Source organism: Hyperolius riggenbachi, chromosome 1, assembly GCF_040937935.1.
Source record: "Hyperolius riggenbachi isolate aHypRig1 chromosome 1, aHypRig1.pri, whole genome shotgun sequence".
NCBI lineage: Eukaryota > Metazoa > Chordata > Amphibia > Anura > Hyperoliidae > Hyperolius > Hyperolius riggenbachi.
The window spans coordinates 304301646-304327791 of NC_090646.1; the positions used below are offsets into that span (position 1 = coordinate 304301646).

Below are 26146 nucleotides of genomic sequence, written 5' to 3' on the forward strand. Positions count from 1 at the left end.
AAAATTATCAGTAACACCATCTGCTTGCTGAACATTTTTGCAAGCAATTGAAGGAGTAGCTGATTGACCTGCTGCCAGGAGTTCATTAAGAGGAAAAGGCAATGGATCTATGCGCAACCAGTTATGGATCACAAACGCTAGAAATTCCAGCGGTCTCTCTTTCAAATCGGAATGATTGAGAACATCAAATGCCCACTGGAATAATTCCCCTTTAAACAAAATATAACTTAGTTGGAGTGCCCAGGTTGAAACAGGAGTCGCTTGGAGATCAGGATTGGCCAGGAACCTGGCACATTCAGAGAAAAACTCATTTTCTGTTTCAGAGCTAAGTTCTTCAAATTTCTTAAAGGAACAGGAACCATAATTAACAGTGTCATACTTTCTGGGAATCCCCCCCACAATGGGGATTGGTAATGGGGTTTTCATAATGTAAGGCTTGGTGGTGTATTCTCCACAGTCAGCATGCAACGCATGAGCTGGCGTGGAGGAGGTACACACACTAGCACCAGGAAACAGGCTATCCCTAGTATAGTGGAGGGGAGGACTGACTCCAATAGGAGATTGTGGCGCACAGAGCCGGTGCAGATCTGACAGCCACAAACAATGCTTACGTTATAACGTCTCAGCGCAAAGTAGCGCTGAGCGCACAAACCAGAACTGAGGAGATCAGGACAGGCAGACAGAATGAACGCTTGCTAGCTAGCGGCTACTTAGCGACAGCAAGCGTCCAAAACCAGACAGACTGGAATGAGGCAGCCAATGCGATGCGGCGATGGCGTGCCTCACAAAGACAGGACAGGACAGTCAGAAAATAGCAGGATTAAGATAGATGAACGTAACACAGATAAATATACAATAAGTATGTTTTCCTAGCGTATTACAATTACAGCTATCAATGAAACTATTTGTTACGTCTGACTAACATATGTATATATCGGCAATGAACCGATATATGACATAAGCAGGAACGCTGACTAGGAATGGAGTAACACAGGGAACAGGACTCAGAAGGATTCGCTATCTCTTCGCAGAGATGAACGCAATCCACAAACAGTAACAGAACAGGATTCAGAAGGATTCGTTATCTCTTCGCAGAGATGAACGCAATCCACAAACAGAACCAGGAGCAGGGTAACTACCTCAGCACGGGTGGTCACGGTACGCGCAACCTACCAAAACGTGCTGGAAAGCTGACTAACTGCACACGGGATATAAACAGTTCGTGTACGTATACATCAGCGACACTGATGTATCACGTAACACAAATACAAGGAAAATAATAAACGTGCTGGTATGCATATATATTGGCAATGAACCAATATATAATGCAAAGACCAGCAAAGTATCTTTATAACAAGAAACACGATCGGGGGCTAAAGCGACAGCAAGACAGGCTTAGGCTGAAGCTATGAAAACCCAAGGAAACTCTGCAGGAAGCAGATCTTTATACTGAGGTCATCCAATGGGAGCAGACATGCAGATTTCCACACAGGTGAATGATAATCAGTCACAAGCTGACAGCAGGGAAAGACAGACAAAGCTATGCAGTTTGCATGGAAATAGATCAGAACTGCCTGAGCTGCAGCACTACTACTTCCAGCAACAGCTGCTGCAGCAGCGATCATCACACTTATCAATGAATTATTTTTCATGTATGGTGCAATAAATACATTTTGTAGATTTTTAAATAAATAGACTTCCCTTCTTTGTTCCTTCACCCTCTTCTGGACCTGATTCAACTACATTTGCCAACATTAAAGGGTTAAAGGAGTTATCAGGCAAAAGGGGCAATACCAGCTTTACTCACCTGGGGCTTTCTTCAGCCCCTTGCTGCCTACTGTCCCACGCCAACCGCTCCGCTCCCCATCTGCTGTCCCGGTCTTCGTGATCGTTATTCAGGCTGACCACGGGGTCGGCCCTACTGCGGCTGCGCAAAGCGCCGCTGTTAATTATGGCCACGTGGGCTGCGGCGAACTACGCGGTTCGCCACGCCCCACGTAGCCATGATTGACAGCGGCACTTCGCGCAGCCGCAGTAAAGAAGCTGGAGAAAGCCCCAGGTGAGTAAAGCTGGTTTTGCCCCTTTTTGCCTGATAACTCCTTTAAGGGCTGGTAATTGTTTAGAGCCTGATGTGTACATCCAATTTTGATTGGCCAACAACTGGCTAATTTGACTACCTCCATGTAGCTTCAGGGCCAATAGTTTTGACAACAGATTTGAAGTCGGTAAGCTCTAATACTACATGGAGGTGGTCAAATTGACCAATCAGTGGCCAATCAAAATTGAATGTGTGTACCAGGTCGGTACACATTTTCAATTATGATTGGCGAATCACTGACCAACTTTACCAAAACAATTATGTGTGTATTTCTGGGGAAAAAGTACACAATGGCCTCTATTCATAAAACCTTTGGGGCGAAAAAATTCGTGGAGGGAAAATACCGCATCGGTATTTTAGACTTCTGGGTGGTCATTCATAAAAAATCTTGACAGCTGCGATAGAGTGCGGAGATTTCCCGCTGTAGGCTGGCGGAAACACAGAAGCAGGCAGAGTCCCTCCATGCGCTGCTCTCTCTGCTGCTGCTTGGTAGGTCTGTCCCATTCACTTGACAACTGTCTTCACAAAAGAAACAGCACTGTTGCAAACTACAGAGGCGGAAGAGTCTCAATCTTCTAACTGTAATATTAAATACTTAACGCAGGAAGAAGTGAAGGCAAGACTAAATAAATTAAAAATAGACAAGGCACCTGGCCCGGATGGCATGCATCCTTGGGTCCTAAGGGAATTAAGTTCAGTTATAGATAAACCCCTTTATCTTATCTTTTGTGACTCTCTTGCAACTGGCAGAGTCCCAGTGGATTGGCGTACAGCCCACGTTTTCCCATTATTTAAGAAGGGCAAAAAATCAGATCCAGGAAATTATAGACCTGTAAGCTTAACATCAGTTGTATGCAAACTATTTCAGGGGTTACTAAGAGATACTATACATGACTTCATAGTAGAAAATAATCTTATTTCTCAGCATCAACATGGGTTTACTAAAGACAGGTCCTGTTTGACTAACATGCTCAGCTTTTATGAGGTAGTGAATGCTAATATGGATATTGGGAATGCTGTAGATGTGATATACTTGGACTTTGCAAAGGCCTTCAACACTATTCCCCACAAAAGTCTGGTGCAAAAGTTGAGGATGCAAGGACTGGGGAAGAGTCTGTGTTCATGGATAGGGAACTGGCTAATGGACAGAAAACAAAGAGTTGTGGTCAATGGATCGTACCCAAAATGGGAGACTGTTAGCAGTGGGGTCCCACAGGGGTCTGTTCTGGGTCCAGTGCTCTTCAATTTATTTATTAATGACCTAGTAGATGCAGTAGTGAGCAATGTTGCTATTTTTGCAGATGATACAAAATTGTGCAGAATCATCCACTCTCAGGAAGATAGTGTCATATTGCAAAAGGATCTGGATAGGATGGCTATATGGGCACATACATGGCAGATGAAATTCAATGTTGACAAATGTAAAGTCATGCATTTTGGACGTACTAATGGTCTAGCACCATACAAAATAAATGGGATACAGTTGGGGACATCAAACTTGGAGAAGGACTTAGGAGTACTCATTGACAACAAGTTAAATAATCACACTCAATGCCAAGCAGCTGCAGCTAAAGCTAACAAAATTTTGAGATGCATTAAAAGGGAAATAAAAACTCGAGATGCTAGCATAATATTGCCCCTGTTTAACTCTCTAGTTAGGCCACATCTGGAATATGGAATTCAGTTCTGGGCACCACATTACAAAAAAGATATTGCAGTTTTAGAGCAGGTGCAGAGACGAGCAACAAAATTGATACGTGGGATGGAAGGTCTCACTTATCAAGAAAGGTTAGATAAACTGGGTTTATTTAGTCTAGAGAAAAGACGCCTTAGAGGGGATCTAATTAACATGTATAAATACATCAGAGGGCAATATAATAGCTTGACGGATGAGCTTTTTGTCCCTAGGCCTTCTCAAAGGACTAGAGGACATGATCTGCACATGGAGGAAAAACGTTTTAGCCATTTATTTAGGAAAGGGTTCTTTACAGTAAGAGTGATTAAGATGTGGAATGCATTGCCACAGGAAGTCGTTATGGCAAACTCTATACCTGCATTTAAAGGGGGCTTAGATGCTTTCCTTGCGTTGAAAGACATCCATGGCTACAATTACTAGGTAATGCCTAATGATGTTGATCCAGGGATTTTATCTGATTGCCATCTGGAGTCGGGAAGGAATTTTTCCCTTTAGAGGCTAATTGGACCATGCCTTGTAAGGGTTTTTTCGCCTTCCTCTGGATCAACAGGGATATGTGAGGGAGCAGGCTGGTGTTGTACTTTATACTGGTTGAACTCGATGGACGTATGTCTTTTTTCAACCAAAATAACTATGTAACTATGTAACTTGTATGTATTCCGCAGGCTTCTCGCTACATCAGAGCAAGCGGGATTTCCCGTCCACAAACCGCTTCCTCTAATCTTTATGAATGGACTTTTTGTTACCTTTTCTAGATAAATCTAAAAAATCACCGCACAAGGCGGAAATGTATCGCTCTGCTGGGGAATTGTAACTTTTCTTGCGGAAACAGCTTTTAAGAATGCACACTGTGCTAAATGGTCGGGAAAGTCAGCTGTTTTGAGCGAAAAACTTGCGGAACAGTTTTATGAATAGAGGCCAATGTGCACTTTTTATTCAGTCCAATCACATCTGTTTCAATGCACATTAACAATTTATTTGTAAATTCAATTTGATGTTGGTGGGCTCAGCATAAATCCCAGCCGATGGGAGACGCAGGTTGAGATACAACTGGATTGTGATAGTGAGCATCACAGATCCACACACGGTCGGCTACATCTGCACTTTGCAAAGATGGTGTAGGTTGCCCAACTGGTACATGAACTGAAAGCTGCTGATTATAATGCTAATGATTTTGATTACCTGATATCATCTTCCCAAATGGTCCAACGGATGACTTTCAGTCGAGTACCCAATGCACATCTATGCAGATGTAGCCCACTGTGTGCTTATCTCTGTTGCACACTGTCTTGTTCCTGATCAAACGTTTCAAAAAACCTATGTCTCTGAGACTGGCTCGTCTGACTTGCTGCTGGGCAGGCTGACTGGCAGCCCTCCCCCCTCCCCCCCAGTATTGCCTGGTCACCTAGTGGTCCAATCACCCTGCATAGTATTCCCTGGTCATCTAGTGGTCCCCTCATAACATTCCCTGATCGTCTAGTGGTCCCCCCCCCCCCCCATCATGCTACAACCCATGCCAAAGGAATGAAAAAAAGAAAGGTACCAGAATATTGCTGACACGACATATCTTTTAAAAAGCACATCCGATCCGCTGTGGCTGTATATTTTGTCAGTTCGGCATGGAGTGCACTAGCTGTACAGCCGTATTAATTGTAGACCAAACCTTTTCCTACACATGTTGGGCTTATGCATAGCTCCCAACTGTCCCTCTTTTGGAGGGACAGTCTCTCTTTGGGAGCCCTGTCCCTCTTTTTCCCTCTTTTAGGACTTTTCCCTTTTTCTATGTAAATGTATATAATTCTCTACTAAAAATGTGTTTGACTCTAAAACTTTATTCCCATCCTTTAAATTGATATATTAATAATTTTACAATGTTAATATGATGGAAAATGAACCAGGATAGAAAGGACCAGTGTGGTTTGAATTGTAAAACAACATATTTTTCTAATGAAATTTTTATGGTATGCGTGACTAGGGGTGAGATAAGGGCGTGATCAGGGGTGGGGCTTAAGTGCAGTGTCGCCAACTTAGTGACTTTTCAAATCCCTCTAGCGACAATTTTTTTAAAAAGCGACTAGCGACAAATCTGGCGACTTTTTCTTATGTTACTGGAGACTTTTGTAGACTCTGATGTGTCTGTACTGACTCTTCTCAACTTGCCACAGCAGCTGCTGGCCCCTCCCCCATCCCAAAGCACTCACAGACAGGCCCGTCCTCTCGCAGGAGTCGTCCCCCCCCCCCCCCCAGCTGCAGTTATAGCAGGAGATGCTCACTCCTACGAGTCTCAACTGCAAATGAATTGCCCATGCGGGAATCCGCCGTTAAGTGATCCCGCCCTGGCTTGTAAGCGGGATGTAATATCCTGTAATATGACAGAATTGTCTCTTACTTTCGGTTTCTGAATTTGCAAATAACTTGGATGTGCAGCGTGCATTATGCAAATTATGTGATGACGTAATCTAGCGAGTTCTACGACAGTCAATAGCTACTTTCCTTACTGATGAGTTGGCAACACTGCTTAACCACTTAAGGACTGCAGTCATAAAACCCCGTAAGGACCAGACACTTTTTTTCCATTCAGACCACTGCAGCTTTAACGGTTTATTGCTCGGTCGTACAACCTACCATCTAAACGAATTTTACCTCCTTTTCTTTTCACTAATACAGCTTTCTTTTGGTGCTATTTGATTGCTGCTGCGATTTTTTCTTTTTATTATATTCATCAAAAAAGACATGAATTTTGTCAAAAAAATGATTTATTTTACTTTCTGTGCTGACATTTTTCAAATAAAGTAAAATTTATGTATACATGCAGCACGTAAAATGTGGACATACATGTTTTTGATAAAAAAACAAACAATTCAGCCTATATTTATTGGTTTGGGTAAAAGTTATAGTGTTTACAAACGATGGTGCCAAAAGTGAATTTTCCCATTTTCAAGCATCTATGACTTTTCTGACCACTTGTCATGTTTCATGAGGTGCTAAAATTCCAGGATGTTATAAATACCCCCCAAATGACCCCATTTTGGAAAGAAGACATCCCAAAGTATTCACTGAGAGGCATGGTGAGTTCATAGAAGATTTTATTTTTTGTCACAAATTAGCGGAAAATGACACTTTGTGACAAAAAAAAAAAAAAAGTTTCCATTTCTTCTAACTTGCGACAAAAAAAAAAAAAAAATCTGCCACGGACTCACTATGCTCCTCTCTGAATACCTTGAAGTGTCTACTTTCCAAAATAGGGTCATTTGTGGGGTGTGTTTACTGTCCTGGCATTTTGGGGGGTGCTAAATTGTAAGCACCCCTGTAAAGCCTAAAGGTGCTCATTGGACTTTGGGCCCCTTAGCGCAGTTAGGGTGCAAAAAAGTGCCACACATGTGGTACTGCTGTACTGGAGAAGTAGTATAATGTGTTTTGTGGTGTATTTTTACACATACCCATGCTGGGTGTGAGAAATATCTCTGTAAATGACAATTTTTTGTTTTTTTTTACACACAATTGTCTATTTACAGAGATATTTCTCCCACTCAGCATGGGTATGTGTAAAAATACACCCCAAAACACATTATACTACTTCTCCTGAGTACGGCGATACCACATGTGTGGCACTTTTTTGCACCCTAACTGCGCTAAGGGGCTCAAAGTCCAATGAGTACCTTTAGGATTTCACAGGTCATTTTGCGACATTTGGTTTCAAGACTACTCCTCACGGTTTAGGGCCCCTAAAATGCCAGGGCAGTATAGGAACCCCACAAATGACCCCATTTTAGAAAGAAGACACCCCAAAGTATTCCGTTAGGAGTATGGTGAGTTCATAGAAGATTTTATTTTTTGTCACAAGTAAGCGGAAATTGATTTTAATTGTTTTTTTTCACAAAGTGTCATTTTCCGCTAACTTGTGACAAAAATAAAATCTTCTATGAACTCACCATACTCCTAATGGAATACGTTGGGGTGTCTTCTTTCTAGAATGGGGTCATTTGTGGGGTTCCTATACTGCCCTGGCATTTTACGGGCCCAAAACCGTGAGTAGTCTGGAAACCAAATGTCTCAAAATGACTGTTAAAGGACTTACGAGGCGAAAATGCTTAAAAAAGTAAATTACCTGCCTCATCTTTTATGGCACGGAGGACGCCGTCCGCGCCCTCCGTGCCGATCCGCCGGGTCCCCCCGCGGCCATATTGCGGGTGGCAGGAGAGCCCGACCCGGGTCGTGGGGTCGGCAGCCGGCCCGGGGGGCTAATGAACGGGGGGACCCGGCGGATCGGCACGGAGGGCGTCCTCCGTGCCATAAAAGATGAGGCAGGTAATTTACTTTTTTTAGCATTTTCGCCTCGTAAGTCCTTTAAGGGGTATAAGCATCTGCAAATTTTGATGGCAGGTGGTCTATGAGGGGACGAATTTTGTGGAACCAGTCATAAGCAGGGTGGCCTCTTACATGACAGGTTGTATTGGGCCTGATCTGATGGATAGGAGTGCTAGGGGGGGTGACAGGAGGTGATTGATGGGTGTCTCAGGGGGTGGTTAGAGGGGAAAATAGATGCAATCAATGCACTGGTGAGGTGATCGGAAGGGGGTCTGAGGGGGATCTGAGGGTTTGGCCAAGTGATCAGGAGCCCACACGGGGCAAATTAGGGCCTGATTTGATGGGTAGGTGTGCTAGGGGGTGACAGGTGGTGACAGGAGGTGATTGATGGGTGTCTCAAGGTGTGATTAGTGGGGGGAATAGATGCAAGCAATGCACTGGTGAGGTGATCAGGGCTGGGGTCTGAGGGCGTTCTGAGGGTGTGGGCGGGTGATTGGGTGCCCTAGGGGCAGATAGGGGTCTAATCTGATGGGTAGCAGTGACAGGGGGTGATTGATGGGTAATTAGTGGGTGTTTAGAGGAGAGAACAGAGTAAACAGTGCACTTGGGAGGTGATCTGACGTCGGGTCTGCAGGCGATCTAATGGTGTGGGTGGGTGATCAGATTGCCCGCAAGGGGCAGGTTAGGGGCTGATTGATGGGTGGCAGTGACAGGGGGTGATTGATAGGTGATTGACAGGTGATCATTGGGTTATTACAGGGAAGAACAGATGTAAATAATGCACTGGCGAATTGATAAGGGGGGGTCTGAGGGCAATCTGAGCGGGTGATTGGGTGCCCGCAAGGGGCAGATTAGGGTCTAATCTGATGGGTAACAGTGACAGGTGGTGATAGGGGGTGATTGATGGGTAATTAGTGGGTGTTTAGAGAACAGATGTAAACAGTGCACTTGGGAGGTGATCTGATGTCGGGTCTGCAGGCGATCTAATGGTGTGGGTGGGTGATCAGATTGCCCGCAAGGGGCAGGTTAGGGGCTGATTGATGGGTGGCAGTGACAGGGGGTGATTGATGGGTGGCAGTGACAGGGGGTGATTGATAGGTGATTGACAGGTGATCAGTGGGTTATTACAGGGAAGAACAGATGTAAATAATGCACTGGCGAATTGATAAGGGGGGGTCTGGGGGCAATCTGAGCGTGTGGGCGGGTGATTGGGTGCCCGCAAGGGGCAGATTAGGGTCTAATCTGATGGGTAACAGTGACAGGTGGTGATAGGGGGTGATTGATGGGAAATTAGTGGGTGTTTAGAGGAGAGAACAGATGTAAACAGTGCACTTGGTAGGTGATCTGACATCGGGTCTGCAGGCGATCTAATGGTGTCGGTGGGTGATCAGATTGCCCGCAAGGGGCAGGTTAGGGGCTGATTGATGGGTGGTAGTGACAGGGGGTGATTGATGGGTGATTGACAGTTGATCAGGGTGGAGAGATGCATACAGTACACAGGGGGGGGGGGGGGCTGATCAGGAGTCCCCAGGGGGCAGTTTAGGGACTAAAAAAAAAATAGCGTTGACAGATAGTGACGGAGTGATTGATGGGTGATTAGGGGGTTGATTGGGTGCAAACAGTGGTCTGGGGGGTGGGTCAGAGGGGTGCTGTGGGCGATCAGGGGGCAGATCAGTGTGTTTGGGTGCAGAGTAGGGTGGCTGCAGCCTGCCCTGGTGGTCCCTCGGACACTGGGACCACCAGGGCAGGAGGCAGCCTGTATAATACACTTTGTAAACATTACAAAGCGTATTATACGCTTCCTATGCGGCGATCATCGAGTTAGCAACCCGCCGGCGCTTCCGATTGGCCGGCGGGTTGACGTCGTGAGTGGGCGGAGCCTATTGCCGGCGGATGCGTGCGCATCCCAGCTCGCGATCCCGGCGAAACAGTGTCCCAGGACCCGACGCCATTCTGCGTTACGTGGTCCTGGGGCTGCCACTTTGCCGCCGCCAATCTACAGTGGGCGGTCGGCAAGTGGTTAAGTGTCCCTCTTTCTAATGTCAAAAAGTTGGGAAGTATGCTTATGACCCACTGTGTTGTGCATACCTCCCAACTTTTGGAACCAGGAAAAAGACTAATGGTGGCCATACATGATATAATTTTTTCACCCAATCTTACCATTTCTATGTAATATAAGGGAACTGCCTAAATTATCCTTTCAATGTATTCACTTAGCTTACCCTTATACTACATAGAAATGGTAAGATTGGATGAAAAAATTGTACCATGTATGGCCACCATTAGATATGCCTCTGCACCGCCTCAACTTTACATGTGGCACATGCAGCCTAGTCGTGAAATATGTGTGGAGCCAAATGCCCATACACCTACCACCTTTCCCAGTTGGTCTAGTGACCTCCCCCCCCCCCTACAGATCCCTAGCGGTGGCACCCACTCCCCTAAACAGTATTCAATAGTAGTCTAGTGGCCCCTTCGTCTATACAGCATAGCCTAGTGGTCCCCTTTTTTCACCAATACAGCAGACAACACTAGTAATAGGCCCATTAACAATTAACTCTCTGTCAGAAAACCATGTTATTGCAAACGGATTTGTTTCAAGTCTGACAGGCGGTACGTCTATTGCTCTCCTGCACCGACTGGACACTCTTAACCGGTGTGAACACCGGCGTTTGCCACAAGATGATGCGTCACGATCCTCAGCCCTGTAACACCACCGCGTGTCAGCTACCTGTACCGCTAGAATTTGGCTACATTTAAATTGCAGCTAAATTGCACTGTCGAGCGGCAGACGGGAAACTGAACTGCTCGACAATCGCGCAGCTTAAAGACAATCTGTATTGTTAAAATCGCACAAAAGTAAACATACCAGTGCGTTAGGGGACTTCTCCTATTACCCTCTGACACAATTTCGCCGCTCTTCGCCGCATTAAAAGTGGTTAAAAACAGTTGTAAAAAGTTTGTTTATAAACAAACAAAATGGCCACCAAAACAGGAAGTAGGTTGATGTACAGTATGTCCACACATAGAAAATACATTCATACACAAGCATGCTGTATACAGCCTTCCTTTTGAATCTCAAGAGATCATTTGTGTGTTTCTTCCCCCTGCAGTTCTCATGCACTGACGTTTCAGGCTGCTTGTTTCTTCCTGCAAACAGCTTTGCCCTTGTCTGTAATTCTTCAGTATGTGAAAGCCCAGCCAGCTCAGAGGACAATTTATCCAGCTTGTAAAAGATAATAGAGAAGAGAGAAGCTGCTCTAATCCTAAATAATACACAGGCAGTGTGCATAGAGGGGCCTGGAATGGGGAGTTCATAGCAGAACCACAACACTGAAGAACTTGGCAGCCTTCCAGACACAGGCCGACAAGTCTGACAGGGGAAAGATACATTGATTTATTACAGAGACTGTTATAGTAGAAAGTGCTGCAGTAAGCCAGAACACATTAGAATAGCTTTTGGAACTTGTAGGATGATAAAAAACAGGATGCAATTTTTGTTACGGAGTCTCTTTAAGCCTTCCGTCTGAGAGAGGCCTTGTTATGTGAACAAATATTCTATGCTCCCTCATTAGTCATAAGTATATATGAATATATGAACATTACCACTTTCTAAAATCACACGGCAGTATCGATGATATTAACTATGATCGCATACGGTAGTGATGGGTCGTTCGCGAACGAGCCGGCGGCTCTTTACTGCGAACAACACGAGCCGATTCCCAGTTTTGAAAGAGCCGATGCCTCAGCCGCCCCACACAGCTCTGATTTGCTGTGTAATAAAGGGCGCTGAGGCATGCTGGGAGATGTAGTCCTCCTCTTGCAGCTTGTAGGAGTGTATAGGGCGGAACAGAGCAGTAGCAGGAGGGATTGGCCAAGTCAGAGAAGCCGTCTGGAGTTGTCATGGAGATGGGGGCGGGGCTTTTACTCCGATTCTGAGTAGAGATGGGAAGTTCGGATCTTTTCAATGATCCGGATGATTCGAATCGGATCATTGAAAAGATCCGGATCTTTGATCCGAATCTCGGATCATTTTACTACCGAAGCATTTGGGGTGAAATGACTAGCAGGACAGGTCTTTCCCTGCTGTGGACAGGAGAAGGGGAGGGGGGTGGACACACAGAGAAGGGAAGAAGATGGAAAGAGGGCAGGGAGTGGACAGAGAAGGGAGGAGGGACGAGCAGAGAGCAGAAATGTTTGCACACAATACCCACATGCAGCAATCATATGCTTTACATGTATTTCACCTATATGCTCATCTGTATACTTTGACTGCAAACTTCGCACAGTGAAGGAAAGCATTCCCAGAAGATAAGTGCAGCTGTTTAGTGCCGAGTGCAGTGCAATCACAGTGCCTGCAAAGTTACTGAGCTGTGCTGAGCCAAAAGCTTCCAATGTGATCACTGGGCACAACTACGGAACAGACAGCCTGTATTGGGCAGCACATTATAGCCAGTATGTGTGCTCTACACATATCTGGCAGTGGCACCGATGTCCCCTCTCTCATCTACCTGCTGTCCCTGCAAGGCTGCCTCGCATCCAACAGAGCGATCCATCTCAGCTCTGCTTCCAGGAGCCCGCTGCCCGCTGAGATGGGGCGTGTCGCTTCTGGCCCCGCCCCTTTTGCGATCCGAATCGTTCATTTTGATGATTCGGATGATCGACTCATAAAATAGATTCGGATCAAAGATCCGAATCGTTCATGATCCGGACAACACTAATTCTGAGTGGTGTCTAGTGAGATTTAATGAAGAGCCGATCCAGAGCCGTAAGAGCCGGCTCTTTAATGGGAGCCGATTCAGAAGAGCCGATTCTCCGAGAAGAGCCGGAATTCCCATCACTAGCATACGGTTTCCGTACTCAGAACTTCCGCCCCACTTTCATCTTTTCTAGCATTGCGGTGATTATTACGTCATCTAAGCGAGACCAGCGTAAGTTGCGTCTAGCAAGAGAAGGTCAAAGTGAATCCCTCTACAAGTATGGCGGCGGCCGTATGTTACTGTGCCCGGGTGAGTACTAGAGCGCACGTGAGCGACACGGTGCCAGATTTACGTTTATGTTATATATGTATATGTGTAATGTGGCTTACAAATCCAGATCTCGTAAAATTCTAAAAAAAAAGTCCATTGTTTTGTAATGTCACTTGCAAATTATTTTGTGATGTATTTAGCTATCTAGAGATGTTCCCATTTTATTATTAGGGTATTCACATTTTAGTTAAGGAAAAAAAGAAAAGATGAGATCCTCAGACCTATTATTATCATCAAGCAGTACTATAACAAATTGGATGGTTGGGGTGTTTTTGCTTGTAGTAAAGGTCCTGACCATACGGTTTGTTAGGAAAAAGCTACAACAGAATTAGGGGCTCTTTCCATTACCCTGTGATTTGTGATTCGATTCCGATTGCAAAACGCAAGGTACAGTAATGGCAGCAGCAATTTTCATTAGTGTGATTCAACTGCAATGTGTTTTTGGTCCAAGTGAAATGGTCGTCCTGCCACATTTTGGATGCGATTGAGCTCTGCTATACTGAGTATAGTAGCTCAATCGCATGGTGGAAAATGAAATGCGATTGCATTTCATAGTGGAAAAGAGCCCTTAATTCTGTAGAGCATTTCCCAACAATTGTTGAAGAAAGGAGGGACAAACTGTTGGGGACTACAGCAAGTGGCAGTCACAATCTATATAATGGGGGATTAAAATTAACTACATGTTTCATACACAGCAAAAATACAGTAATAAATCTAATAGCATAGTTCCCAACTGTCCCTCTTTAGGAACCCTGGCCCTTTTTCTTCCTTATTTGTTCCTCTTTCAGGACTTGTGTACAGATCTTTGTAAATATATGTATTTTACTACTGAACAATCATGTTTAATGGATACTTAACTTTATTCCCGTCCTTTAAATTGTTATATTTCTTATTTTCACATGTTAATATGAATGAAAATGAACTAGGATAGAAAAGATCAGAGTGGTTAGAATCACGGTATTTGACACCCGGTGCTGATTATTAACCATTTCAGCCGTCCAGACGTGAAGCTCACGTCCGGGCGACTGCTCAGCTGCGCGCTCGCGGTCGTGGGTGCGCCCCCGTGTCCCTGCGGTGTCCCCCGGTAGCCCTGGGATCAGTGAAAGGGAACATGGTTCCCGGTCCCCCACAGAAAAACCGAAGCGCTCACCCGTGAGGCTTCGGCTCTTCTGCTCGGCAAAATTTCCACATCCCCCTTGTACTTCCGCGTAGCAAGAAGTACATGGAGGGAAACCAAAAATGAAGGTGGCCAAATAGTAAAACTAAATCAACACATTTTTACATTGCAATTTACGCATCTAACAACATTAAAAAAATAACTGTTTATGTCCCACACCAAAATATTCCCCAGATAAAATTTTTAATGGAAAAAAAAATTACAATAAAAAAAAAATTAAAATAAATAGTTACCTAAGGGTCTGAACTTTTTAAATATGCATTTGAAGGGGGTATACTACAAACGTTTTTTTTAAATTATAAGCCTGTAAATAGTGATGGGCGCAAAACGGAAACAATGCACCTTTATTTCCAAATAAAATATTGGCGCCATACATTGTGATAGGGACAACATTTAAATGGTATAATAACCGAGACATACGGGCAAATAAAATACATAGGTTTTAATTATGGTAACATGGATTATTTTAAAGCTATAATGGCCGAAAACTGAGAAATAACGAATTTTTTCCATTTTTTTCTTATTAATCCTGTTAAAATGCATTTACAGTAAAGTGGCTCTTAGCAAAATGTACCACCCACAGAAAGCCCAATTCGTGGCGGATAAAACAAGATATAGATCAATAAATTGTGATAAGTAGTGATAAAGTTATTAGCGAATTAATGGGAGGTGCAAATTGCTCCGATGCATAAGGTGAAAAATCCCCGCGGGCTGAAATGGTTAAAGGATACCCGAAGTCACATGTGACATGATGAGATAGACATGTGTATGTACAGTGCCTAGCACACAAATAACTATGCTGTTCCTTTTTTTCTTTTTGTCTGTCTGAAAGAGTTAAATATCAGGTATGTAAGTGGTTGGCTCAGTCCTGACTAAGACAGGATGTGACCCTCACTAATAAGAAATTCCCCTTTTTATCTATTTCTTTCTCTCAGAAGCCATTGTCTGCTAGGAAAGTGTTTTATAGTTGGAATTTCTTATTAGTGAGGGTCACACTGTAGTCACTTTCTGTCAGGACTGAGTCAGCCACTTACATACCTGATATTTAACTCTTTCAGACAGAGAAAGGAAAAAAAGGGAACACAACATAGTTATGTGTGCAAGGCACTGTACATACACATGTCTATCTCATCATGTCACATGTCACTTCGGGTATCCTTTAAGACACTCTCCCTTAGTCAGGCTTGTCTAGTCAATGACTATAGGTTAGGCTATATGCCCATGTGACTAACCTATAGCCCAGCCCGTCACACCTGCACAAACTCCTACCTAACATGGAACTACAATAACCCTGCAGGTAGATGTTACATACAGACTGACAGATCGTATCCACCAAACAGAACCTAAGGTACAATGCAGGGCACAGTATACACAGGTATTATAGTCGCCTGAGGCCTGGAAGATGAAGTAGTCCGGATGAGAGTCAGGTGGTTGTTAACACTTAGAATGGGATGCATTTCATGCAAGTCCAGGTACACAGCAGAGTCAGCAAAGGGTAATCCAATAAGCGTGGTCAGGATACAAAGCAGGGTCGGCAACCGGTAAACCAATAAGCGTGCTCCGGATACAAAACATAGTCGGCACCAGGGAATCAAGCTAGAGGTAAACGTGGTCAAAGGTACAAAGCAGAGTCGACAACAGTAATCAAACCTTTTGTGAGAGCATACCCAGCAACAAGCCAAAGCTAAATGCTATCACGGGCGATGTCTGGGAGCGCTCACCTGAGTTAAAGAGACTCCGTAACAATAATTGCATCCTGTTTTTTATCATCCTACAAGTTCCAAAAGCTATTCTAATGTGTTCTGGCTTACTGCAGCACGTTCTACTATCACCATCTCTGTAATAAATCAACTTATCTCTCTCTTGTCAGACTTGTCAGCCTGTGTCTGGAAGGCTACCAAGTTCTTCAGTGTTGTGGTTCTGTGATGCATTTCCCCCCTCCAGGCCCCTCTCTGCACACTGCCTGTGTATTATTTAGATTAGGGCAGCTTCTCTCTTCTCTCTTATCTTTTACAAGCTGGATAAATCCTCCTCTGAGCTGGCTGGGCTTTCACATACTGAGGAATTGCATACAGGCAGAGCTGTCTGCACTCTGCAGGAAGAAACAGCCTGACACTTCAGTGGAAGATAGCTGCAGGGGGAAAGAAACACACAAATGATCTCTTGAGATTTAAAAGGAAGGGTGTATACAGCCTGCTTGTGTATGAATGTATTTTCTATGTGTGGACATACTGTACATCAACCTACTTCCTGTTTTGGTGGCCATTTTGTTTGTTTATAAACAAACTTTTTAAAACTGTTTTTAAACCACTTTTAATGCGGCGAGGAGCGGCGAAATTGTGACAGAGGGTAATAGGAGATGTCCCCTAACGCACTGGTATGTTTACTTTTGTGCGATTTTTTTTTTTTTAACAATACAGATTCTCTTTAAATACAAAGACTAACCAATCAGAAAGCAACAGCATCCAAAGTAACCAATGATATTGTGGTGTGTCAGCAGGTCAGCTGACACGCCATACACACATGTGGCTATTGTTTACAGCGGCGGAGTGCATACTGAGAGCGCGTCCACCGCCTATCCAATGAGAGCTGAGCACCATGCACTCCACTGACGTCAGCGGCCTGCCGAGACCCAAAGGCTTGCCCCTCAGCGTGGGTCTCGGCGTTCCGCCGGCATGAGTGCCCTGTGGAACTTACACCCTTCATAATCAAATTTTTTTTTTTTTTTTAGGGGATGGCATGCTGAATGCGTAAATGTTAGCTGAACTGCACAGCGGAAGATCTTGGCGCTATATAAATACTAAATAATTACAGTAATGACAGTCTGTGATATGGCGATATACTCTGTACAGTGCTGCACAAGATGTCAGTGTTATATAAATGTATAATAAGTATATGGCAGGATATTAGACTATGACAGGATTAGATTGTGTGCTTCTCTGAGGACAGTCAATGACATGACTGTACTCTGTACAGCACTGCACCAGATGTCAATGCTATATAAACACATAATAATATGGTAGGATAGTAGACTATGACTATGGTAGGATTAGATTATAAGCTCCTCTGAGGACAGCCAGTAACATGACAGTGTACTGTGTAAAGTGCAGCAGAAGATGTCAGCACTATATAAATACACAATATTATGGTAGGGCAGTTGATTATGGCAATGGTAGGATTAGATGGAGTTTCTTTGAGGACAGTTAGTAACACGGGGGAGGTCACTGGATGCCATCTTTAGTTCAGAGAGGTCACTGATGGAGGGTGAAAGATGTCACTGGGTGCTAGTGGAGGGCAGGTGAGATCACTGGGTGCTAGTTAAGGGTGAGAGAGAACACTGGTGGGGGTTGAGAGAGGTCACTGGGTGCTAGTGAAGGATGGGATTGGTCACAAGTGAAGGGTGATGGAGGTCACTGGGTTCTAGTAGAGGGTAGGAGAGGTCACTGGATGCTAGTGGAGCTTGGGAGGTCTTTGGTGCAGGGTGTGAGAGGTCGCTGGGTGCTAGCTTAGGGTGTAGAGGACAATGAATGCTAATTGAGGGTGAGAGAGGTTATTAGGGTAGGGTGAGAGAGATCACTGGCTGCTAGTGGAGGGTGGTAGGTAACTGGTGGAGGATTGAAGAGCTTGTTGGGTGCTAAGGGAGGGTGGGAGAGGTCACGGTGCAAGTGGAAGGTTGGAGAGCTCACTTGTGATGGGTGGGAGAGGTAACTGGGTGCTAGTGGACATGGGAAAGGTCAGTGGGTGCTAGTGGAGGGTGGGAGACATTACTGGATGTTGGTGTAGGGTGGGATAAGTCATTGGGTGCTAGTGGAGGGTAGAAAAGGTCAATGACTGCTAGTGGAGGGTGGTAGGTAACTGGTGGAGGATTGGAGAGGTTGTTGGGTGTTAGTGGAGGGTGTAATACATATTTGTTGGTTGCTATGGGCACTGGGCAACAACACTACACCTTTGCTTGGCGCCATATCACAGAACTTGTGATAACTTGACACTTGTCACAGCAGCAGCAAAGGATATAGAACTGAATAGATGTCTTCAAACTCTATGGAATTTATTTGGCAAATAGTCATACAGGTGTGTTCATCAGCAATCTTTGTTACATGTTTGTTACCTTAAGGGAAGCAATCAATCTGTAGTAAGTAATCTTAAGCGTTTCATGGCGTCTTGAAGTAGTCCTCATGATTAGCTCAAGCTTTCTCTTATGAACATCTATGCTGCGTTGCTCTAAGACAGGGGTCTCAAACTCGCGGGCTATTTGCGGCCCTCAATACAATATTTTGTGGCCCTCGCCGGCAAAAGCTTCCTTATAGTTCGCTTCAGCGCTCCCAAATAATCAGTCGCATCCCCGCAGCTAAACGAGGGCAACAGAGCCCCCAAATCGCCCGGGGGGCAATCCACCGGCATTTCCTGGAAGGGGCAGAGCTTTCAGCTTCAGCTCTGCCCCTCCTGACGTCAATCGCCACACGGATCGCCACACGGATCGCCGCCTCTCCCCGCCCCTCTCTGTGAAGGAAGAGTGAGAGGGGCAGGCAGAGGCGGCGATGCGCTGCGATTTGTGAAAATCCGTATGCGGTCCAGCCTCATTCTGACTTTGCCTCCTGCGGCCCCAAGGTAAATGGAGTTTGAGACCCCTGCTCTAAGACAACACTTAGGCCTATATACAGCATACAGATAAATGACGGGAAGTTAGGAAGTGAAATAGAAGTAGAAAGTAACTAGAAGTGAGCTCTGTGGCTCTCGCGTGGCTCTTATACTAGCCCCTAAAGAGTTAAACATTGACATCATCCGGCAGGGACGGACCAGTCACCCATCGCATCCCAAGCCTGCAATTGGCTGATTAGAGCATGCGATGGATGATGATGCTGCTTGCTCCTGCTCAGATGGGAAAAGCCAAATATGGCTTTTCCTCCCTTAATACCCCGAGTATTAGGTAATATGTCCTAGGACCATTGTTTAATGTAGTGTGAGAATGTTTTCATAACAATGGCTCCTGTTTCTGAAACGCTGCCAACAAACAGTCTGGCATATGCGCTGATGTCGCTTCTACAGCCTTGTAGAAGACACACAAAGTTCTACTAAACCAGTCAGAACTGTAATTTTCCCAAATGTCTTTGTCATGTAAAGAGATACTCTGCATAACAAGTCTTTTTACTAAGACCAGTTCTCTAAAGTAACTAAGGCCCAGAATTCAAACATACCATCCTTAAATTCCAACAGAGGGTGGGAGAAGTCACTGGTTTTAGGGTAGGTAAGTTATTGTTGCTAATCATAGCTGTGCCACGCAGTTCCTCTCTCTGCAGCGCAGTAGCCGCCCAAGTCCGCCTGCACAGTAAGCCAAAGCCGCTGGCTCCGTGCTACTGCACATGCGTGGGCATGCTTGTGCGGCCTTGCAGCAAAATATTAACCAAAGTTAATAAACATCTGGTATAATGAAAAACGATAGTAATGCACAAATTATTCAAAACACTAATTCTAACCAACTGCTGGCAAGAATCTCAGTGGATTTTTTTCCCCTCTGTAAAGTGAGCACGTGATCTTCCAGACCGCTGTGGATGAGAAGGCTGAGGCTGGGAACACACTTGACAGTTTTCGTACGCGTTTTCTGCACAGAAAAACTGAGAACTCATGTTAATCAATGTGCTAGTGCACACTTACTGTGTTGTTCGCACGCAGAAAAAAAACTGACATTCTGCATGATGACTCTGCACATTTTGGCAGTTTTCTCTATCAATTACATCAGCTGCTGTGAAAAAACGCGCGCGTTTTCCTGCAAGGAAACACACTTGGTGTGCAGAAAAAGTATGCAGAAAAACGCACGCGGAAAACTGAAAGTCAAGTGTATTCCCTGCCTGAAAGGCATTACTGTACAGCCAAAGTTGTGACATCACTGGCAAATGGGTTTACATACCAATACACAGCCGTTATTATCCTACACAATAAAATGCAAATGTCCCTGCATCAACTGAATTATTGTGTGTCCCTGGCTTTTTTGTACTGAGCATGTGCGCAGCCAGGGCAGTTAGGACACAGGGCCGGATCAGTTTGCTGTCTGTGGTTCACAGAGATTCTCATTGCATTGTGGGAAATAACAGCTTTTTCCAACTGCCAAGCAAGCAGCTCCCTGTGTGCATATACTTCAGACAGTGGTGGGGAACGAGCAAGCGGGAGGCGTATGTGCGTGCATTGCAGGGGGTAGCGGGTGTGACCTAGCGCCCGTTTTTTAACGGGGTGGGCCTTTTTACTAGTATAAATATAAGAAGCTGCTCCTGAAACAAGGATAATTAAAGTAGACCTGAACTCTGGCACAGGACAGAAGGAAAAATAGAGAAATGCACCCTGTATGTATTTAGAGAGTTTAGCCTAATTCCCCCTCATCTTTCACTAACCACCGCTGTAATTTGATCTATTCAGCTGTCAGCTCAGGAATCTCATCTGCCATGGCAGAGCTGCTAATTTGTAACAGGATGTTAATATGTCTGCTTCTATGAAAGCGGGAAGTAGACACTGCAGATTTATTTTGTAGTATATACAGGCGCTGATCCCAACTTTATCTCATGTGTATGTTCCACCAGCTGCTCAGGATAAACCACATCCACAATCGGTTCCAAGAAAAATGCATACAAATCCACAGCGCTTGGTACTCAAATCGGCATCTGCAGTAACCCCACAGTGCTCAAAAGCATATTTCCACAGTGACCATCACCAGAAATAAATTGAGAAAGTTCACTTCTCCATCCAAGAATCACATAAACATTTATTAGAAGCTCCAATATGTAGGGAAAACAGAGAGAGAGTTCAGGAGGCGACTATACGAACATGTCTATAATATTGGAAAAGCTGAAATAGACCACTCTGTCCCCAATCATTTCAAAACTGTCCATAGCAAAGATCCTTAAGTTTTTTAAAATTTTGTATCATCGACTAAGTAAAAACAGACTGGAGAGGATCAAATAAAGATAGAGAATTATACAAACTTGAAACTAAGTGGATTTCTACATTAAAGACTATGCAACCAAGAGGTTTGAACATTGATTTTAATATAAACTGCTTTATAGACAATTCCTGAGTGCAATAATCTATTTATTCACAAGATGGCAGCAACCAAGGGAACTCTATGGGAGACAGCGTTATAAGTGTATTTATAGGGTGTGCAATACTACGAAATTTATATATGTCTATTAGTAATATGTGCCTTTTTAATGTATGTATTTATTTTATTTATTTAAGTATTGCTGGGATTCGAACCCGTGACCCAGCATTGCAAGGCGGGAGCGCTGGCCACTGCGCCACCGTGCTGCCTGTGCTGTTGTGTTATTTTTATGTAATTGAGTTGCTGAGCGTGGAGAGACTGGAAACTACATTTCCCAACATCCTTAGCGTCTCTTTCAGCCAATTACGCGCGAGCATGCTGGCTCATGTGACCAGCCCGACCAATCGCGTTATTGCCCCAGCTCTGTAGTGATGTCACACCATCCCAGAGCCACTTGCACCTAACCACCTGACCGGAATGAGCCTATCAGCTAGGCGCATTACCGGCAAGTGGAAAACTTTCTGCTGAGAGCCTGCAATGGCCCCGATCGAGTGATTACAAGGTAATCTTTATATATTTTGCCCACAGCTCAGTCTCCAGTGTTGCCTGATGACGGTGCAAGGCCGAAACCGGTAGGAACTGGAGACTGGGCAAGTTATATGAGATCGTTTTTTGGATTTTAAATGTGTACTGGGTTACACTATAAGCTTTTATCTACTAAGGGTCCCTGTCAAAAGGACCCTGGAAGTAAGTCATTGTATATGTGATGTAGATTCAGCTTCTAATAAATGTTTATGTGATTCTTGGATGGAGAAGTGAACTTTCTCAATTTATTTCTGGTGATGGTCACTGTGGAAATATGCTTTTGAGAACTGTGGGGTCACTGCAGATGCCGATTTGAGTACCAAGCGCTGTGGATTTGTATGCATACTGCAGATTTATTGCATGATTTTTATCAGCTGTAACGTGGCACCATTGCATCTAAAGCAGTAGGTCATGGTTTGGCTCTCTTTGGCTCTCTTAAAGGGAAGGTCCAAGCAAAATAAAAAAATGAGTTTCACTTACCTGGGGCTTCTACCAGCCCCATGCAGCCATCCTGTGCCCTCGTAGTCACTCACTGCTGCTCCAGTCCCCCGCTGGCAGCTTTCCGACCTCGGAGGTCGGCGGGCCGCATTGCGTACGTTTTTAAGAACATTAACACATACATTTTTACGCGTTACTGGTTCTATGCGTAAATTTTTACGCATTGAACCAGTAATGCGTAAAAATGTATGTGTTAATGTCCCTGCACTAGTGGGAATGCGTAAAAACGTACGCAATGCGACCCGCCGACCTCCGAGGTCAGAAAGCTGCCAGCGGGGGACTGGAGCAGCAGTGAGTGACTACGAGGGCACAGGATGGCTGCATGGGGCTGGTAGAAGCCCCAGGTAAGTGAAACTCATTTTTTTATTTTGCTTGGACCTTCCCTTTAAGGTGCCCACTAAAGGTACAATTTTCAGTGAAAAATTGTCAGAGTGATCAGATCAATGCGATTAAATTGGCAGAAAATACACTTTGTTGTTGTCCCAATTCGACTAAATGTTTTTTATCAGTTATCATGGATTGGATCATTGATGGTGAAATAATTACATTTTAATTCCAACTGCATTTATCTGACCGCGCGCCAGTCGCTCAGGCAATTCTTCGCTGAAAATTGTACGTTAGTGGGTACCTTTAAAGTAGATGTAAAGCGAACTTAAAAAGAAAAAGTCGGATATTCACCTGTGGAGGGGGAAGGCTCTGAATCTTATAGAGCCTTCTCGTTCCTCTCTCTCCTTTTTCTAGTGATGTCATCCCACTGCAGAGATTCTCTGAAGGCTTTGGAAGCACTCATATCTCTGAGTGCTTCCAAAGACGTCCGGCTCCACAATGAGCCTGTACAAGTGCGCATTTGCGCAGTATGGAGCCACCTGTCTTTTGAAGCCCTCAGGCACAAGGGCTCCTGGTTGCTGCAAGTTTGAACCATTCTTGGTACTGGATCAAGGACCCAGAGAGAGGAGCGGGAAGTCTCTATGAAATCCAGAGCCTTCTCTTTCCATAGGCGAGTATCTGCCTTTTTTTATTTTATTCTAGGACACTCACTACACATTTGCTTTAAAGCACCAGGCACAACTTTGCTATCCCAGGAAAAAAAAACACGTAGATAAATACTTGTTCTACTTACATAACATATGTATTGTACTGTCCATGTTTTGGTTTCAGTGAATTTTATTTAGTAAATAAAGAGAACTGTTCTTGGCATTTCCCATTTTTACTTCTTCTGACTGAAGTCAATCCTGATGTAATTTCCTCCCAGAGGGCCCTTTTCCACTAGCAATCGCTAGCGTTTGCTGAATCACTAGCGTTTCGCTCAAAGTCCTAATTTTTCCTGGGGATTACGATCCTGATTTTGCAATGCAATGCACTGCATAGCAAAAATCTCTCTGCGGCGCAATCGCGCTTTAGTAAAAAACGAATCGCGGTAGTGCAAATTGCCTACCACGATTCCTATGTTGTGTAGCAAATTTCAAAATAGCTAGCAATTTGCGATTCAGCATTGCAATCGCCTCTACTGGAAAAGGGCCCTTACCGTTTTTAGTTTGTTTGTTTTTTTTGTATTGTTTTTTTGACGAGAAACTGCATTGTCATATCAGGCTTGCTTTGTAAACATGTGAGCACAACACAGATCCTATCTCTAAATATTTTACAGAAGATACATTTATTATTAGTTTGAAATGCTTGCAATGCAGGGTTAGGTTGCAGGCTACATAATAAACACAGAACACTGGTTAAAGGACAACTGATACGAGAGGGATCTGGAGGCTGCCATGTTTATTTCCTTCTGACATTGTCAGATCTGTTAACCACTTGCCGACCGCCTACAGCCCATGGGCGGCGGCAAAGTGGATGCCTTAAGGACCGCAATACGCCTTAGGGCGTTGCGTCCTTTTCCTATGCCGGGGCAGCGATCGCGTCATTGATGACGCGCGCTTCCCCTGGCAACTGGCTCCGCCCACCCGCCGTAACATCCCGCCGGCCATACGGAAGCGCCGGCGGTATGTTAACCCCGCGATCGCCGCTACAAAGTGTATAATACACTTTGTAATGTATACAAAGTGTATTATACAGGCTGCCTCCTGCCCTGGTGGTCCCAGTGTCCGAGGGACCACCAGGGCAGGCTGCAGCCACCCTAGTCTGCACCCAAACACACTGATCTGCCCCCCCGCGCCCACTGATCGCCCACAGCACCCCTCAGACCCCCCCTGCCCACCCCCAGACCCCTGTTTGCACCCAATCACCCCCCTAATAACCCATCAATCACTCCCTGTCACTATCTGTCAACGCTATTTTTTTTATCCCCCTCCTGATCACCCCCCCCCCCTGTGTACTGTATGCATCTATCCCCCCTGATAACCTGTCAATCATCCATCAATCACCCCCTGTCACTGCCACCCAACAATCAGCCCCTAACCTGCCCCTTGCGGGCAATCTGATCACCCACCCACACCAATAGATAGCCCGCAGATCCGACATCAGATCACCTCCCAAATCCATTGTTTACATCTATTCTCTCCTCTAAACACCCACTAATTACCCATCAATAACCCCCTATCACCACCTGTCACTGTTACCTATCAGATCAGACCCTAATCTGCCCCTTGCGGGCACCCAATCACCCGCCCACACGCTCAGATTGCCCTCAGACCCCCCCCCCCCCCTTATCAATTCACCAGTGCATTAATTACATCTGTTCTTCCCTGTAATAACCCACTGATCACCTGTCAATCACCTGCCAATCACCTACCACCCATCAATCACCCCCTGTCACTGCCACCCATCAATCACCCCCTGTCACTGCCACCCATCAATCAGTCCCTAACCTGCCCCTTGCGGGCAATCTGATCACCCACCCACACCATCCGATCGGCTGCAGACCCGCAGTCAGATCACCTCCCAAGTGCATTGCATCTGTTCTCTCCTCTAAACACCCACTAATTACCCATCAATCACCCGCTGTCACTGCTACCCATCAGATTAGACCCCCATCTGCCCCTAGGGCACCCAATCACTCGCCCACACCCTCAGACCCCAGCCCTGATCACCTCGCCATTGCATTACTTGCATCTATTCCCCCCACTAATCACACCTTGAGACACCCATCAATCACCTCCTGTCACTACCTGTCACCCCCTAGCACACCTACCCATCAGATCAGGCCCTAATTTGCCCCGTGTGGGCTCCTGATCACTCGGCCAAACCCTCAGATCCCCCTCAGACCCCCTTCCGATCACCTCCCCAGTGCATTGAGTGCATCTATTTTCCCCTCTAATCACCCCCTGAGACACCCATCAATCACCTCCTGTCACCCCCCTAGCACTCCTATCCATCAGATCAGGCCCAATACAACCTGTCCTCTAAAAGGCCACCCTGCTTATGACCGGTTCCACAAAATTCGGCCCCTCATAGACCACCTGTCATCAAAATTTGCAGATGCTTATACCCCTGAACAGTCATTTTGAGACATTTGGTTTCCAGACTACTCACGGTTTTGGGCCCGTAAAATGCCAGGGCGGTATAGGAACCCCACAAGTGACCCCATTTTAGAAAAAAGACACCCCAAGGTATTCTGTTAGGTGTATGACGAGGTCATAGAAGATTTTATTTTTTGTCAAAAGTTAGCGGAAATTGATTTTTATTGGGTTTTTTTCACAAAGTGTCATTTTTCACTAACTTGTGACTAAAAATAAAATCTTCTATGACCTCGCCATACACCTAATGGAATACCTTGGGG

General features: G+C 45.1%; 1 protein-coding gene across 1 annotated transcript in view; it reads left to right on the top strand.

Moving 5' to 3' along the window:
• Positions 1-12860: 12860 nt before the first annotated feature.
• TIMM44 (translocase of inner mitochondrial membrane 44) overlaps positions 12861-26146 on the top strand; it is a 473841-nt gene continuing 460555 nt past the window's right edge. Inside the window, exon 1 of the mRNA XM_068271176.1 lies at positions 12861-13111. Coding sequence (XP_068127277.1) covers positions 13082-13111 — 30 coding nt within the window. The 5' untranslated portion in view covers positions 12861-13081. The remainder of the gene's footprint in view (positions 13112-26146) is intronic.